This window comes from Brienomyrus brachyistius, chromosome 19, assembly GCF_023856365.1.
Source record: "Brienomyrus brachyistius isolate T26 chromosome 19, BBRACH_0.4, whole genome shotgun sequence".
NCBI classification, from domain to species: Eukaryota; Metazoa; Chordata; class Actinopteri; order Osteoglossiformes; family Mormyridae; genus Brienomyrus; species Brienomyrus brachyistius.
The window spans coordinates 11,212,467-11,229,754 of record NC_064551.1 but is presented as its reverse complement, the minus strand read 5'-3'; the positions used below and the strand labels follow the sequence as shown (position 1 = coordinate 11,229,754).

Here is a 17,288-nt window from a genome sequence, read left to right as displayed (position 1 = left end):
ACACCCGACAGTTTTCTTTAGGGTACCTCTCCTCGGCCCACTGCCGTATGCGGGTCTGACCAGTGGGCGGCGACGCCGGTCTGTCCTGGCCCTCCGTACTGCGGTACTGCTCTTGCGACTCCTGCTCCGAATGCAGCTGCCTGCGCAGCTGCTGCAGCTCCTGCTCGTACATCAGCCGCTGCTGCTCGAGGGCAGAGCGCTTTTCCTCTTCATGCTGCCGCTCCAGCGTCTGCAGCACAGCCTGCAGGGGGTCTGGGCAGAGCCCAGCCGGATGCCCGATTATGCCGATTATGGCTGATTCGCCTACATCACGGAATTCAGTGGGACGTTTTGACCCAATTTCCAACCAACAGACATCATACACCTCAGCGTAACGCTTATAAACACACAGAGTTAATCTACTTTAAAATTAAATAATGCTACTTTCACAGATGTGGCTTTTCTGAGGTGCAGAGCAGGGCGTTCAAGACATGAAGGGAAGGTTGTTATGACTCAGCAAATTCCTACTTGTTTTTCTTCTGGGTTTTTACAATAACGAGGCTGGTTTCTGCTGTGGTTCATGCAACAGCACTGAGCAATACTGGGCCAGGTCCATGAGGGACACCGTGGACAGGAAGTAAAAGTGAGCCACGTCCGAGGACAGGCACACTCACCATCATTATCCAGGGCTTTCATCATCACCTCGGTCTGGGCGAACTCATAGCTGAAGCTGACCTCGCTGGATCCTTCACTGGATCCTTCACCATCCATGTCCAGGTTCTCGGTGCTGGGACTGCTCGTCATGGCTCCAAGCTCACCCTCCTCATTCTCACTGCCACCCCGGGACCTCAGCTTGGGTAGGTTGACCCTACAGGACACGCGAGGGGGGGGGCTTGAATCAGGCCCGCTTTACAGTCCAAGCCGAAGCAGTCGTTCAGTCTCATGACCATAGTGCCAGACAAGTAAACACCTGAAGAAATGGTTGTGGCCCCAAAGGATGCGGTCGCCATGGTGAAGCTGCACTGGGCTGGTGACCGGCGAGCCATTCACAAAGGTGCTGGAGAAGCAGACGATGGCGTTCATGGGACAGCAGGAATGCCGGATTTCACACGGGGCTGTCTGAGCATGTCTGAGATTACCGTGAGCTGCGGATGGGTGCGAGAAGCACGGCTGCCTTAGCGGTGACGTCGATGACGCAGTGTTCTGGCTGGATGCCCATTCCGCACAGCTGGACGTCCTGGGAGTCGGCCGCACCCACTAGCGTGTGCTCCTGCAATACACAGCACCCTCATCTATCACAAAGGCCAGGTTCTCAAATGAACTTTAAACACCTTTATCCTTAATGAGGCCACATATTACATGAATGAACTTGGATCTATAAGCACTTCACCTTCAAGTAGTAGACCAGAAGTTCATTGAGGGCAGGGTCAGCATTGAGGTTGACCAAAAAGCACTTGTCCTCCTTGACCCGGATACCAGACGACTCCAGGGAGATGCCCAGGCTCTCTAACTGCTTCTGTCTCTCCTGAGGAGCCAGACGCCATCACAGATAAACAGAGACCTTCATGTCAGCAAAAATCAAGCCTGTCTCCCCCCCCCAGAAGAGCTATGGCGCGATGACACCATGACGCCAGTGACCTGTGCAATCTCCTCGGTCTTCCTCAGCTTCTCCTCCCAGCTGACCATCATCTCCTTGATGAGCTTCTCAGATTCCTCCAGTCGCTGCTTCAGCTCTGGGGCTTTAATGGACTAAAGAAGCAAAATGGGACAGACCCATTAAAACCAGCAAAAATCAACCAAGTTGGGATATTAAAACAATAAGAAGTAAAAATAGATCTCAATAACATTACAGATCTTCACCTAGCGTCTTTTCTGGTGATACCAGGCAGGGACAGAAGCAGAATGCTTAAACCGGGTAAACGGAGCCAATATAAGAAACATAAAGTGTGAAAGCCGGTTCATACTTGACGCAATACGTCCGCATACAGATCATTGGCGTTTCCACGTTTCACATCGTCTGTGCAGCTACGTGTGGAATTAGCACTACGAATACGTAAGATGAGGCACCACCAAAACGTTTGAGGGCAGTGTGGTCAACTTTTGTCACACGAGTGTGTTTATATAAGGTTCAGGTCAGTTCAGGTTGGGGAGCAGGCACCGGCACAGTGCTGTGCTACACCCAACACACGGCGAAACGCCTCCGGATCCCGGCTGGCAACAGCCCAGGCTGACACAGGGTCCAGCGCCGGAAAACACCATCCAAGTTACAGTTGGTACTAATATAAGATTTTTTATTTTTTTTTATGAGTGATTGGCCTGAAGATATTCATAGCAGAATGTTTTCAGAGGCAGAAGAATATTTATTCCGTACACTATCTACGTACAGCACATTTGAAATGTAATATGTTAGTTTAATTACATTTCTTCTGCTTCCTAATTCAACCTGAGCTATGAGAGCAGTGTCATGTGTACAAAGTACAACGAAACTCTTACTTGAACGTCTTCTCCACAGACTACAATTACCAAGAGAGTGCAGTGTTACAATACAAAGGATAGGAAGTAGGGCTGGGTGATGTGCGACATTAATACTGACATCACAAGTTATGCACATGCAGTTCTCACATTGCAGGAACTGCGATAGCTGGGCTGAGACTTTTACATGCCTTCACACCGTACAAACATTATTCCACGGTATAAGGCATTTTCGGAATGTTGTCAGGGTTCCAATATTTAGAAATCTCAGTGATAAAATTCGCCAAGAGCAAGGGGTTTATGTCATACGAAACAAAACAACTTAATGATTCTCTAGTACATTTTAAAAAATTAAAGTTTACCACCACTACTTTTGCATGAGCTCTCCGAGCCAATCATAATCATTTCCAATCCTTGCCGTTTAAATAAGACGGGTTTGTACGAAATTATTTTATTTTGACCTAAATGGCATTTGAGGCCACAACCTCATACAAATAAGACCGGAAAGGAAGGTGCTGACCTTGATGATCTCTCGCAGCGCCCCCTGCTGGACCCAGCTTTTAACCGCTCAGACTGATGACAGTATGAGCAGCAATACCGTTTGCAAAGTGACAATGTGCGCAAGTGTATACATGGCAAGCACTGAGTATAGACTGGCCATTAAACCATAAGGCACGTGAACTCCATTGGATCCAGGATGAGCAAATAGACTCTGCAACAAACATTAGTGGGCAGACTTTGCTCTGCGGTTGGGAGAGGTCACACCTCCGCCTGGGAGAGCTGCATCCGCAGCTTTTCCACCTCCTCCCGTAGCTCGCGGATGATTCTGGCGTTGGGGTCCTCGTTGACCACCGCGTGGTTGACTATACTCTTGGCGCGGTCTGCGTAGCGTAGCGTGGACAACGTCTCTTCATAGTTGTCGGCCGCCGGGCTCACCGTGGCAACCATGGCCGTCTTGCTGTTCCCGCCCAGACTGTCCTGTGGGAGGGTGGGGAGGATTGCAGATGGTAAGGGAGACCCCCTCCTCAAAACTCCTGGAGGCGATGCTAACATTGAGCGCTTTATAGAATTAGGCTGCTGATGGGACGCGTGGAGGAAGAGGAGCAGACACCTCTGATGAGGGATTTATGCGCGAGTAGCTTAAACATGGCAGCATATCCGTAGATGCCCAAGTGGTGACATCACTTCACTTCGGGCAATAAGGAGGCCAAGTCAGCATCGGAGCAGAACGTGTCATGTGACAGCCCGCAAGCAAGACCGGCGCGGCACCACCCTGAAACTCCACAGCTGAAGGTGACTAAATGTTCTCTGCTTGCTCAGAAGCATCCTGGCAGCCGTTTCACAATTCAGTTCCCCGGTGAGCACAATTAGAGGGTTCCGGAGGTGTTAAGTAACCACCCCCCGGTCTCACCTTCAGCAGCCAGGTGAGCACGGAGTCCCGATACGGCACAAACTTGCTCTTGCCGGCACCCTGGTCTGCCAGCGCTGAGATCACAAGCCCAAGAGTGGTGAGGGACCTGGACACAAAGTCTGCTGTCACACACAGTAGCCTCTTACTCGTACTTTTACTTAATAATAAAAAGCCTTCCCTCACCCCCAATGTAGATGTACTAATCTGTATAGTACAAAGAGTCGCACCGCCATTTTATCATACAATAACGAGTCACCCCCCATACTAATTAGAGCCAGTGAGCTGTAGGTACAACCGATGAGTATGCCAGCCTATCAGCGGTGCAGTGCCAGTGCCTGCGGTACATTCCAGTGGCTTTACGCAGTATCACCGGTACAACATTACAGTGAGCACTGACTTGTTGATGTTGCTGCCCTCCTTCAGCCTCTCGCCAGCAGCACCGGTCTTTGCAGCCCGCTCGCTGCCAGCCAGGTCCACCAGGCTCAGCTTGCTCACCTTCTCCCCGCTGGTCTGCAGGGAGGAGCAGAAGAGCATCGTAGAGGGGTTACAGATCAGGACTCTGCAAGAGTGCCGCGGGGGCAAAAAGCTGGCTTTAAGGCCGACATAGGCAACTTTCTGCCCCCACCATAACCAAAAAAGGAAGCGCACAATTATCCTTTTCAGAAAAAGCACGCTTTAACAAACAAAAACATTGTTTCTGTAAACCGATGGGCCGAGAGCGTCTTTGACGGCCTCAGTAATTCCCTAGTGCAGGGCCAGAACAATAGGCATTGTGCGAGAAGTCAGCCAAACAAACAGCACATTGTTCCAAGCCCCCAGATTTACCACTGAAGCAGCTGTACTGGGGAGGGGGGGGGGGGGGTCAGCCCTGCTTTCATTGGGGGGGGGGGAGGGAGGGTGTCCTCCTCCATTGATGGGCACACTTACAGTGAAATGAGAGATACCAAATGAAGGGGAGGTTGTCACGGAGAGGAAAGTAACAGGACAGGAAGGGCGTGAGGCACAGCAAACCCCGTCTAGACAAGGCCTAAAAGCAGAAGCGCCAAAGGGTGGCCGAGTTCCATCAGCCATACTAGATCATGTCCATAGAACAAATGCTGTCTGTGACAGCACACTAAGACTTCAATTACTGCAATGCTACATTCACAATTTTTGACCGGTTTTGTCTTAAGGGGGAAGTCACATTTGAGCAGACAGCTTTGCAGTGGTGAATAAGAAGATCCCATAGAGTCACATGATCACACCAGTCGCAAGCCAAGTCCTGAATTACTCGCATGAGGCACACCAAATCAGATGTGACCGACCAGGTGGGAATATCAGCGGGGGGGGCGCACAGTGCCTGAAGTGAGACTGCTGTCACAGGGCTCGTGAACAAGTCGGACTGTCATATCACATAGCAGGAAACATGCAGAGTTTCACACAGACACGGGCCAAGAGGACGACACCTCCTCCGCACCCCTGACTGCAGGTCCTGGAGCGTGTGTGTCAGGATGATGTTGAAGACGGCGTGAGAGCGGCTGCTTTCCTCGTTCATGTTGGTGGCTGCCACAGTGCGGGATTTATTCCCCTCAGACATCAGGGACTCGATATCCTGCCGGGGGGAGAAGGGTCACTCACAGCGCTGATGCAAGTCAAAGTCACCATCCAGCTCTGCACCACAGTAAACAGGGCATCAGATTATACAGACCACAAAACCAGAAGGGTGACATTGTCAACTTGACCTGACATCACCTGTTCTGATACAGTCACTGCCTACACCAGGGGTCTCCAACTCCGGTCCTGGAGAGCTACTATCCAGTAGGTTTTCCATCTTACCTGGCTTCTGATGAGCTACACCTGTTCCTGGTATTTGCCTGAGAGCAGATGTAGCTCATCAGAAGGGGGCTGTTAACCTACTGAACAGCAGCTCTCCAGGACCGGAGTTGGAGACCCCTGGTCTACACACATGGAGGTGCCATCAATATTTCCTAAAGGTAATTTTTTGTTTTAGAAAATAAAATACAATGTAAAAGTCCGTAATTTACAATGTTTTTAACAAACCCCTAGTGAATAATATCTAAAGCAAAGCTTTAGTTTCATAATACCACCAACAACTTAGCATTCCAATTGAATCATAAAAGTCCCGCACAGTGTGTTGAGTAGCACACGAGTTAAATATTTACTCAGCTCACGTGTGTAATTCCAGAGCCATATGCTTTATAGGCTCGACTTCCAACAAGGAAGCCCTGAAGTCAGAGCACTAAATCTCCCCTTGGCTGATATACTGTCACTGCCTCACTTCCATGGTCCCAACATCTCAACCAAAACCCAAAACATTGAACCTGAATGGTAATTGGAGGTCATCTTCTCCTGAATAATGGAGTTTTACCACAGTAGGGGCTATGGATGAGGTTTTTGTACAGTTTTGTATTTAGTGATTTCTACTAGAAATCTGCTACAAAATCTGCTCCTGAATGCCTACCTTGTAGCTGGTGACGGCAAGGCGTGACAGGCCATCCACATAGGGGCCCAACACCTTGTGTTCCCTCACTTTGAGGGCTTGTCGACTGCTAAAGGGTTAGAGGAGAAACCTCAGGATGACATGATGTAGAAGAGCTGAGGTATAGTTACTTCAGGGCAGTCAATCTACAGCTGAGTAGGTGTTACGGCTTCCAGTGCATTTCAAATGACGCAATCAAGACTATTCATTCAATCAGGTGACTCAGAGGAAAGAATTCAACCTAACAACAGCCGTTCAGCAAGACTTCAAGGGAAGGGAGGGGAAGGGGAAACTATTTTAGCTACGAAGTCATTTACTGGCCTTCATGCTCAAGATTTATGCATAAGTTGACCTTAAGTATCAATTTTAAAGAAGTATAGAAAAAGCATTATGGGCCAGTGATAAGGATGGGAAGACTCACCCTTTGGGGTCCAGCAGGTCACGGACTTTCTCGTTGTAGATTTCCATGTAGGAAACTTCTACAGTGAAGCTCTCGTCCTGCTTTTCTTCCCGCACAGTTCGCTCGAACAGTGAGCTGCAGAGTCGTGGGATCAGGCCAGGCTGGTCCACAGAGCCCATCATGGTGTAAGACTTCCCTGAACCTGCCAGCAAAAAACATCTGCAATTGTCTATCCGAGCACAAGAGCGACAGCCGGCCGGATTACCTTTTTCATGGCAGTCAAGCAAACAGGAGTAATGAATTGTACCATTTCCCATAATAATTATTGTATTTATTATTGTCTGGACCCAGCCCAAATGAAGGCCTTAGATAAAATTCCTTCCTTCCATCCATCCATCTTCTGCAACCGCTTATCCAATTCAGGGATGCAGGGGGTTGTAGGCCAAAACATTGTGGGACACATTCACACACCATAAAATTTCGTATTCATATCAATTTATGTTAGATAAGATTATATAGGTTTCACACAACTAACGTACCTGTCTGTCCATAGGCAAAGATACAGGCATTGTAGCCCTGGAAGGCATTGTTCAAGAGGCTCTCCCCAAGACACTGAAACACCACATCTTGTCCTGCAGGGCGAGCAGAGAGGGAAAACGTCAGCTTAACGACAATGAATTAGGGGGCAGCAGGCAGACTCTGGGTTAACACACCTGTAACCTGAAGGTTGCAGGTTTGAGTCTTAAGCACAGGGTCATCACACAATTCAACAGAATACTTCCGTGAAACAATGACTTGAGCAGACCACCGTCTTGCTTGGAACTCACATGACTAACCATGGAACTAAACACAGGAATAACACCGAAACGTGACAGGAAAAACAAACCTGCAAATTTGTCATTTTGCGCTTCATCCATTGACCAGAAGCAGTAATCGTAGGCGAAGGCCTGTGAGAGAAAGCAGACACACTGTATGGCCTGGAAACACAAGTGGAAAACTCCACAGCTGAATTAAAACAGCAAATTACAGTCGCCAATGAGTGACACTGAAACAGGAGCAAAAAGCACTTAGACTTACCTTTGGTTGACTCCTGATGTTGAGGGATTAAATGACAGCATGCAAGGAAAAAGGACGTTTCAGTAAATGCATGTCAGATAGCAGAAACAATTAAAAAAAAAAAATCAATCATCATCAGCGTCCTCTACACACACACACACACACACACACACACACACACACACACACACACACACACACACACACACACACACACACACACACACACACACACACACACACACAATAGGCCAGTCCGGCTGGACCCTGTAACGGATGCTAACAATAACCCTGAACATCATGTACCTCAACCACTGAGCTCCAACTATTCATTAAGCACGGACTAACTCATCCCACAGTGTCAGTGCTGGGGGGGTGGGGGTTGTCACCTGGGCACAGTGATGATATTTCTCAGGGATATAAACTCTGGGGGACAGGGGGCCAGGGAGCCAGAACAAAGACCCAATTCACGGTCACCTCGAAGGCTGTACTTTGTCCACCGGAGCGTAGCATTCAGCTCCACAGCTTAACAACGACGGCTCAGAAAGCCAGGAGAGGTGCAGGCGGAGCCTCGGATTACCACCGGCAGATGCTATCTGAGAAGACGGCCTCTGCACACACACCAAGACCTTTCTGAACGTCGCCGGCAGGCTCCGACCCAGGGAGGAATCATGGAATCTGCATTGTATTTTTCATTAAAACAAAAAAAAATGTGTGTGTGCGTATGAGACAGAATTAGTTGCTGCTCATGAATCAGGGAAGGCTTATAAGGCCTTCAGCCAATCAGTCCTCTAATTAGCAATCTAATCAGGGCTTCATAGCAAAAACCCACACACACACACAGCGGCCCTTTCTGGGTGAGACTGGCCACCCCTGTTCTACAAGCTATTGAATCATGGGCTGCACTTAATTTTTCCACACAGTTTCTCATTTTGGCTACATTTTTGTTAAATAAAGACACTGGAATCTGTTGCGTTGTTTTACCACGGAGGTTAGACTTAAATAATTTTAGAACCTGGCAAGGACCTGTTATATATTTTTTTTATTATGTCCTGACATGACCGTCACATGACCGTGTGCTTTTTCCCCTCCAACGTCACAAGAAACATGCTTAAAGGTAGGATCTTAATTAGATGACTTGCTGGACTGGAAAAATCATGGCAAATGGATGAAATCAACCCCCCCCTCCCCCCACCACCTGCAGTTAGACCTCTGGGTTGGGATGAAGCTGTATGAATGAAACCAGCTTGGGGCAGAATCCTCAAATGGACAGTCTCACCCAGAGCAGGTCACTCAACCACATGCAACTGCGCAGTCACCACACACAGCAGAGGAGCGGCCCTCCCACCCAGGGCGCGCTGAATCACTCCGGGGCCTGGGGGTGCCTCTGTGCTATGCGGGGGTGGTTAATGCTGTCAGGAAGCATTTTAGAGTGGGTTCACTCAAAGGGCCCCATCCAATCTCACAGGCTCCAGATCCCTCTCGCCTTCCAGGTGGCAAAACAATTGAAGAAGAAATGTGGTGAAATGCAGCAGATTCATTTCAGGATCTGCCCTGAAACGTCCCGTCAAGCTGCTTTCTTGCTGCTCGCTCCTGACCTCCGTGTCCGATTCCGGTGAGATCAAAAGCACGGGTAAATTTAGCTTTCTTCTCAGGTAGAGACCTTCCTGGTTAAGAGCTCTGCCCTTATTGGTGGATGGTGTAGGAAAACGGCGAAGACCGCCAAGCGTTCATGCCCGCACTACGTTCCGCACCATCCAATCTTGTTTATACTTCAATAAGCTGAGCTCTAAACCTTAGTCTCCTCCCTACAGCCACAAGTTACAGCCCAGCTCATTCCAATCCAGACTTGTTAGTAAAAGACACGAAAGCGCTCATAGATGAAGAACGCGCTCATAACCTGAAGGTTGTATGCTTGAGACTCAGACCTGGCCATCATGCAAGTCAGCAAAGCATTTTGGTGAGATAAGGGTTTGAGCAGACAACCTCCTGGCTATGTGCCCATACACTCAACCTTGAAACTACCCGTTACTGTCACACAACACCAAAATGTGACAGTGTCTATCGAAGAACGACAAAGAAGCAAGAGAGCGCTGCTGCAGCCCTGGCCGACTCCTGCAGGACGCTTGGGCACGACCCCCCTAAAAGATAAAAGGCACCTGTACTAATCGGCTGTCGAGCTCAGTCTCAAAGCTCGTGCGACAGGCATCAGTGCAGCTTGACAAAAACAGAAAAACAGGCCCCACCCATGGGGAACGTGGCTCGGCTGGCTACACTTAAGGCAGGGCGCTCAGCGGTTTGGGGCTGCTTATTGTCAATAAAGACTGATTTACACCCCCATTTTTAATTCAGGCATCTTGGGTTTGCCAAGACCAGAGCGAAACATGCCTTACAATCCAAATCTAACAGGAATCTAACCTGGCATTCAACACACAGTAACACCCAGCTCAATTTCCACCGAATTATAATAAGACCTAAGAATTATAATTGACGTTCTAAAAAATCGTTAAGAGATGATCCAGGAATAGAAAATAGCTAAATGTGGTAATGTAACCGCAGAGGGCAAACACGCGACACGGAGTCTGTTTAAACAAGCTTAAACAGATTTTCCAATTCTGCTGCACCATGTTTTTATGTACTGGAGTATATTTAAAAAAATAAATAAAAATCAGAGCATCGCAAAGATATTCTAAACCTGTGTCCTGTTTTACAGGGCAGGGTCCATTTCCCAGAATGCACAGGGCACAGATCTAATTTGGTAATAATCATGGGGCAGGGCCTGGCACATACCAAGAAACCAACCAACAGTGGTATGGTGTGGAAGGACGCATGTTAGCACTGGCTGTCAAACTAGCTGCAAACCATCCCTGCTGCCAAGAGGCAGAGTCATGAAAGAGGGACGAGGAACTTCATGAAAGTATAGTATGTGGCGGTGTTTCCCAACCCGGTCCTCGGGGACCCCCCCAAACGCTCCACCTTTTTGCTCCCTCCCAGCTCCGTGCCAGACAGCACATATTTTTGCTCCCTGGGCAAAAATATGGACTGTCTGGGGGTCCCCGAGGACCACTTTCAGAAAGACTGGTTTAGGATACCAAGCTAAAAGCAGCAATGAACTGGTTTGTATCTCAGTGAACTTCACACTGCAGGAATTTCTGTTTGACTTTTTGCTTTTGAAAAACTCATATAACCTTCTGCCTGTTCATTTAAAAAAAATCTAAATTGTCAAAGCCTGCTCATTTCACACTTTTTTTGTTTCTCAATACATTCTGAGATCTGGCTAATACTACATTAAACAAACAAAATAATTTTTAGATATCAAATCGCAACACATAGTGAGTAACCAATATCTTTTGCCTAAAAGAAAACATTTGTTTTAAATAGATTTAATTCAGGCTTCTATTAATAAAGTTTTATTGGTTATTTTTTCATGATTGTTCATTACTGCTTTCTTAATCATGTTCCCAAAATTACCCTGACACGGGCCTGGGTGCCCCCCCCCTCCCCCAGTCCCGATTATGATTTCCAGTATCACAAGCTAACGTACAAGCCCTGCAGCCATACAGAAAGCTTATTATTGTTTAATAGGGCACCAGAACCTCCATTTGTCTATCCTAAAAGCTGGAAATGTGATTTAAAATGACTTGACGTGACCCGGAAACAGCTGGCAGGACGGGGGGGGGGGGGGGGGACGATGACAGGAACAGCGTGCTTGAGGCACACTAACCATGACCGCACGTCCCTGATGAGTCACGGCAGGGCGATGGCTATTAATACTCGCACCCAGTAAAGGGGACGTCCGTCCAAATCACACCGCGGCAGCAAGACAAGACGAGAAATGAGAGGAGAGGCACTCAAAAAAATGCAGGAGCACCTCCACTGAATCGCAGGAGGCCACAGACCCAAACAGGATGAGAGACTCCATGTTTCCTCCTGTGCAGGAAAATATTTACGCGGCGAGATGGTTTCTGAGGCACGTCCAGCGAGGGCGGGGCTGCAGGCTCCCTCCTGAGTGCGCTGTACACGCAGCGGTGTCTCAGCGAAGGCGCTACAGCATCTGGTAGATTTAGTGAAAGTTGTGAGTGATCTGTAGCCAGTTACAAAGCACAACCTGAAATGGAGGCTGAAATCAGAGGAGGTTCTGGACATCTGCTAGCCGAAGAAATTCACAGTAAACAAAGCAGGGGCCAGCTGTAACCCACTGGTACCAAGAAGCTGCACCTTCAGGATAGGGTTAGGATTCTCTACACGGAGAAGAATTTGCTAAAGACCTAAAAACATCCGGTGACAAGCTTCAGGAAAAGGGCCGGAGGGAATCACGGAGCAGCGATTACAAGGTGCCATCACCTCTGTCCCTTAGGATAAAAGGAGGGGGGAAGATATGTAGGATACGTCCATGTTGCTCGGTACCGAAACAGAGGGCATGAGTTTACAGAGGACAGGGCCAAACCCAGAACAAGAGCAGCCTGACTGGGCCACACGCCCTTAGAGGACGCGAATCATGGGCGTCTCTGGCTGTTTTTATAGGTACCGGTCGCGTCTCCTCGCCTGGGACAAGCAGCTGCACGCTCTGGCAGCGTTCCATGGATCGACCGGGAAAAGCGGCTTCCATTGCCCTGGTGCTGGGATACCGCCCCACTCAAGCCATAGATTAGTGCTTAGATTGACATTTTTCATTTTTTTTTTCCAATACTTTATTCAACAGGCATTTTTATCTAAAGAGACATATAGTTGAGGAAGCAGAGTTACATAGTTCCTGAAGCAATTGGGGGTGCAGGACCTCACTCAAGGGCCCAAGGGTGAAATCACTCTGCCAAACCTAGGATCTGAACCAGTAACCTTCCGATTGCAAGCACTGGGTTCTAACCCACTGAGCCACACACTGAACTCTGCGCCCAGTCTCTGTGACACACCGGGTCATTTATGCAGATACATGAAATTAAGCCCCTGTGTGATAACATCCCCATCCGACTGTGGAAGGACGAGTCCCATAGCTGTCCTATGAGCGCCAGAAAATGGGCTCTGAACCTCTGTGGAAAGGCCACACCCACACACCCTACCGACGCTGCTTTAGGCCTTTTCTTTCCGGCACTCATGACCTTGCTGAGTAATAAAAATGTCTGCTGAGAAGAGCAGCAGGCGACGGCAGGCTGTCACCCTCAGAGTGCAAAAGCCCTATTCACTCACTTCTTTGTGCACCTGTCAGGGAGACTTACGCCAGCGGTGCTGCCCCCCCCCCCCCCACTAAAGTTTACAGCCGACAGATGCCGGAGTGAACGTGGTCGCCCATTTCCCACAGAATGGACCTTGCGTTGCCATGGCTGACCTGGGGCCGACCTCCTCCCTTTGCTATAGCAACGGAAGCGAGGGGAAAGGCTGTGATGTCACACGGGCCGGTAAGTAGCTATGCCTGATGGGCAGCTAGACTGGGAACCACAGCAGGCTGGTGGTGAGGGGATAAGTGTCTGAAGTTGCCCCTCTACAGAGCTCATACCCCCCCCCCAATAACCAGAACAACAAGTGCATGACACAAGGATTAAACATCATAATCCCCCCTGTCCCTTTCCCGCTATCCTCTGGGTCCAGCAGGTGTGCCATTTCAATTTCCTCTCTCGCACACACACACACACACACACACACACACACACACACACACACACACACACACACACACACACACTTCCCTCTCTCACACACACACACACACACACACGCACACACACTTCCCTCTCACACACACAAAACATTCAGTGATACTTTTGTAGAAACTGAACAAAAGTAGCACAGATAAAAAATTTAAAAAAAAAGATTCATTGTGTAATTTATAGCTTTCGTTTGGCAAGCTGGATAGACCACGCCCCAAACACACACGTTAGATAGTGACATAGCACCATTACAATTCCGCCTTGTTTCCTGTTTGCATTCACTCTGCCCACACATGCGTGCGTGCGCACACACACACACACACACACACACACACACACACACACCCTACCTGATGTCCCCCTTCCCCAGACTCGAGTTGGCAGGGAGAAGCACCGTCTGGTTTCCCTCCATTTCCACCACACATTTTGTATTCAGGTCCTTTTCTACAAAGAAAATAAAATAAAGTTTAAGCGAAGGGTTCCACATCAATCACTTTAACAAAAACACAGATACCATATGCGGGAGGGAACTGTTGCATACTGGGTCTAATGGGAATGAAGGTGATAAAAGACGACTGCAGACCTGCCCCAATATTCCATTAAGCTTAATTCATCAGTGCATAAATACCTGGGACTATTTGCCCCCAGAAACTTCAGAAGTACTTTCTGCACCTATAACAGTGACACATGCATTGCCACAGGTCACACACGCTTAAAGACTTTATAAAGGAAACCGACAACTTGTAACTGTAGGATTTAGAAAACCACCACAGGCTCCAGAAATGATGTGGCGATGCAGCCCGGTGTGAATCACTTTCTCCTGGAGCTGCCAGGACTGTCCGTCACCTTCTAGCCATGGAGTGCTGCCCGTCCCACACGCCAAGCTGCCACCGGCCTCTGCTGCCAGCTGGACCACCGGGGGGGACTTTCCACACCGGTGCCACACTTTCCTGTGACTCACCGATTCCCCACCCGGATCTCATAAACCCTGGGATTCATTCATATGACAGCGATTTAAAACTCCCAGACAAGCGGAGGAGCAGCAAAGAAACAGCTCTTGTTTCGATTTTTTGAACATAGTGAGAGGAAAATGGGAAGCAGAGTGTTTGGGACAGAAAATGAAAAGAACTTTTCAAGCTAAAACAGCTTGATTTCATTACGATGGCAAACATGCTGGTGATGATACTTTACACATCGCGTGACGCAGCAGGCTAATTAATGTGTCCTTTTCCCACCAATTCGTGGAAAGATACGGAAAATAGCCACCGGGCAGTTTATTGCTTAATGTGCGGCAGACTTGACATCCCAGCCCAATTCTGCAACTTACATGCAGAGGACATCCACGGCCGAACTGAAAAATAACCGAATAAAATGTGGAGGACACCTGACTTTATTACTTAAACCACAGGCATTCCACCGTGTGCTATGTAAAGGCTAAAATGCATCTTACTACTCTTTGAGAAATTATTCAACTTGACCATCGCAGACCAAACCTACTGCTACTGTTAATATACCCACATCAGCAGGCATCGCTGAAGGCAAGACGACAGACATGTGGAGTATTTTCCCTTCCTCACAGCGGCAGGCCGAGTGATTAAACGCAGACTTTAGAACCAAAATCTCCACCACAGTAACTGTTACTGGCTGATGTAGGGTTGGGGGGGGGGCAGCTGACAGCTATGGACTTACAGACTTCTGGAATTTGAATAACGCGTTCCAGAACAAAGACAAAGGCATCATTGTGAAAATTTCAGCTGTAGCCTTGCAAGACACGGCAAACACAATGCAGAACAGCATTTCATTTCAGAAGAAAAACTCAAATAATCGCATTTCTATTCGCGTAGCTTTGACGTGTTCATTTTCCATGAATGATTCCCATTTACCATCCGACAGAAACACTCATTGTCATCTTGCCGCCTTAGTTGCGAGTCAAGAGCCTGGTTCAACTTTGGAATAAGAAAAGTACCATAAAGGTCGACTCAGCAAAATGGGAGTGTTGCGCTGTCCTGCATGCAGCGTTCCTAATTAAACACACCACGTTAGTCAGGGCCAAATACCTTTTCAGGGGCCCAAGGCAAGGGAGAGCCCTAATAGCAGATTCTGCCTACTATAGACTTTGCCTGGGCCCTTTTGTGTTGATCAGGCCCTAGGCAGCTGTATTTGTATTCCTATCCAAAGAAAGCCAGACTTCCTTGCAGAGCTACATTACGCAACAGTTCAGTTTTTTGTAGCCTACTGGCTGCTGAAAGGAGAAGATATTCACCAGCTCCTTCCAAAACGGCTGCATCACAGCCCAAAATTCAGCTTCGGAGTGAGTTAGTCACTGACAGGTTGCCTGTAACGTCATTAGCACACAAACCCCTTCTGTCAGGCCGCGCGTCCGCCTGCCGTTACGGAGGGCAGAACTTGCGCCTACAGCCGTTACTTAAGCCTGCAAATATGCGTACAGTTTCCCCGTCTACAAGTAGAGGCGATGTGCATTTTTCGTTATTAATAATCTGTTTCAATCCATATCATATTACAGAGCATGATGTACACGTGAGCGAGTATAGTCCAAACCTGATCACCTATGAGAATGGAAGATTAATTCTTCTACGCGAAAAGTCGTTTATATAGAAAATACATGAATACCCAAAACAAAGGAGTTTTTGTAAGTGCATTAAATAAAATTGTGAACATTCACGCATTCTTTTCACAAAACCCTCTTACTGCTTTATCTTAATCTGCGGTTGACGACAGAAATGCAACAGGGGCGTTTCCCAATTAAAATAAACAAAATAAGTGTATGCTGGGCACATTGTACGCAGTGTTTGTTAAAGCGCCAAACTGGCCCGCATGTCACTATTTGTTTCATTTGCTGTTAAAACAAGCAACCAGATCGCTGAAACTGTCCCTTTGGATCGCACACCTTGGCGATCGCCTCCCACTTACCCCTCCTGTTCATCGGCCGGACACGGACGGCCACCAGCACGTTGGACTCGGTCGGCTCGCCTTCACCCATGTTGATCCTCCGATGATCCACTGACGGTCTTTTCTTACCGGATCGGTATTTGTTTAGAGAAGAATATTCGCCATAAGACTCCCGTTTAAGTCTCTTTTCAAAATCACTCTATCCACAAGTGCCCGAATTGCCAATAACGAGCACAGATTTATTTAGGAAATGTTCGCTGTTATCGAAACATTTTAACAGCGAGCAAAAAAAAAAAAGTTAAATGCCACCAGTCTGAAGGCTTTCAACAGGTCACCGTAGCAAGAAGTTACCCGCCGCCGGCCGCTTCCAGGCTGCGATCGCGTCTGAAGCGCGTCGCCGTTTCGGTGTCTCTCTCCTCTGCTAGAGTCAGAAAGTCAGCGGGTGAAACCTTGCAGGAAAACAAAATACTTACAAAACAGGACTTTAAAGTAAACGCTAAACCAGGATCATCTTATAATCTCAGCCCTAGAGGCTTCCCATATAAAAAAGCTTGCTTTCCCATTATTGATTAATGATTGCACTGTATTATGACTAACAAATGAAACGAAATTAAAATAGTCAGCTCAGAAAGAGAAATACCTGCACAGCAAGCTGTGTATCCTTCTGCCAAGTTTTTTTTTAATTGGAGATCATATTCACATCCAGTTTTCTTAGAACAACCTTTTTGGTGTAAGGTCTTCTTTAGGATAAGTAATTATACACTTTAAAAATCCGCCTTGTGGTCACTTTATGCTCCTTATCTGGATGACACATATCCACCTGTTCCATTTCCTGAATCCGCCCGTAACACAACTGCGTATTGGTGCCATTTTAACCTGGAGCGCAGACGCTCCACAACTTGCCAGATATTCAGCTCCTTTCCTTTCTTGCTGAAGCCT

General features: G+C 47.9%; 1 protein-coding gene across 1 annotated transcript in view; it reads right to left on the bottom strand.

The window, feature by feature from the left end:
- Positions 1 to 17,283, bottom strand: part of kif13bb (kinesin family member 13Bb) — a 32,210-nt gene extending 14,927 nt beyond the window's left edge. Inside the window, 18 exon segments of the mRNA XM_048986337.1 lie at positions 27 to 252; positions 654 to 847; positions 950 to 1,036; positions 1,119 to 1,249; positions 1,370 to 1,504; positions 1,618 to 1,728; positions 3,217 to 3,429; positions 3,863 to 3,968; positions 4,260 to 4,372; positions 5,319 to 5,453; positions 6,324 to 6,411; positions 6,763 to 6,943; positions 7,281 to 7,373; positions 7,628 to 7,688; positions 7,819 to 7,831; positions 13,790 to 13,883; positions 16,371 to 16,798; positions 16,990 to 17,283. Of these exon segments, the coding sequence (XP_048842294.1) occupies positions 27 to 252; positions 654 to 847; positions 950 to 1,036; positions 1,119 to 1,249; positions 1,370 to 1,504; positions 1,618 to 1,728; positions 3,217 to 3,429; positions 3,863 to 3,968; positions 4,260 to 4,372; positions 5,319 to 5,453; positions 6,324 to 6,411; positions 6,763 to 6,943; positions 7,281 to 7,373; positions 7,628 to 7,688; positions 7,819 to 7,831; positions 13,790 to 13,883; positions 16,371 to 16,440 (2,051 nt within the window). The 5' untranslated portion in view covers positions 16,441 to 16,798; positions 16,990 to 17,283.
- Between the last annotated feature and the right edge of the window lie 5 nt (positions 17,284 to 17,288).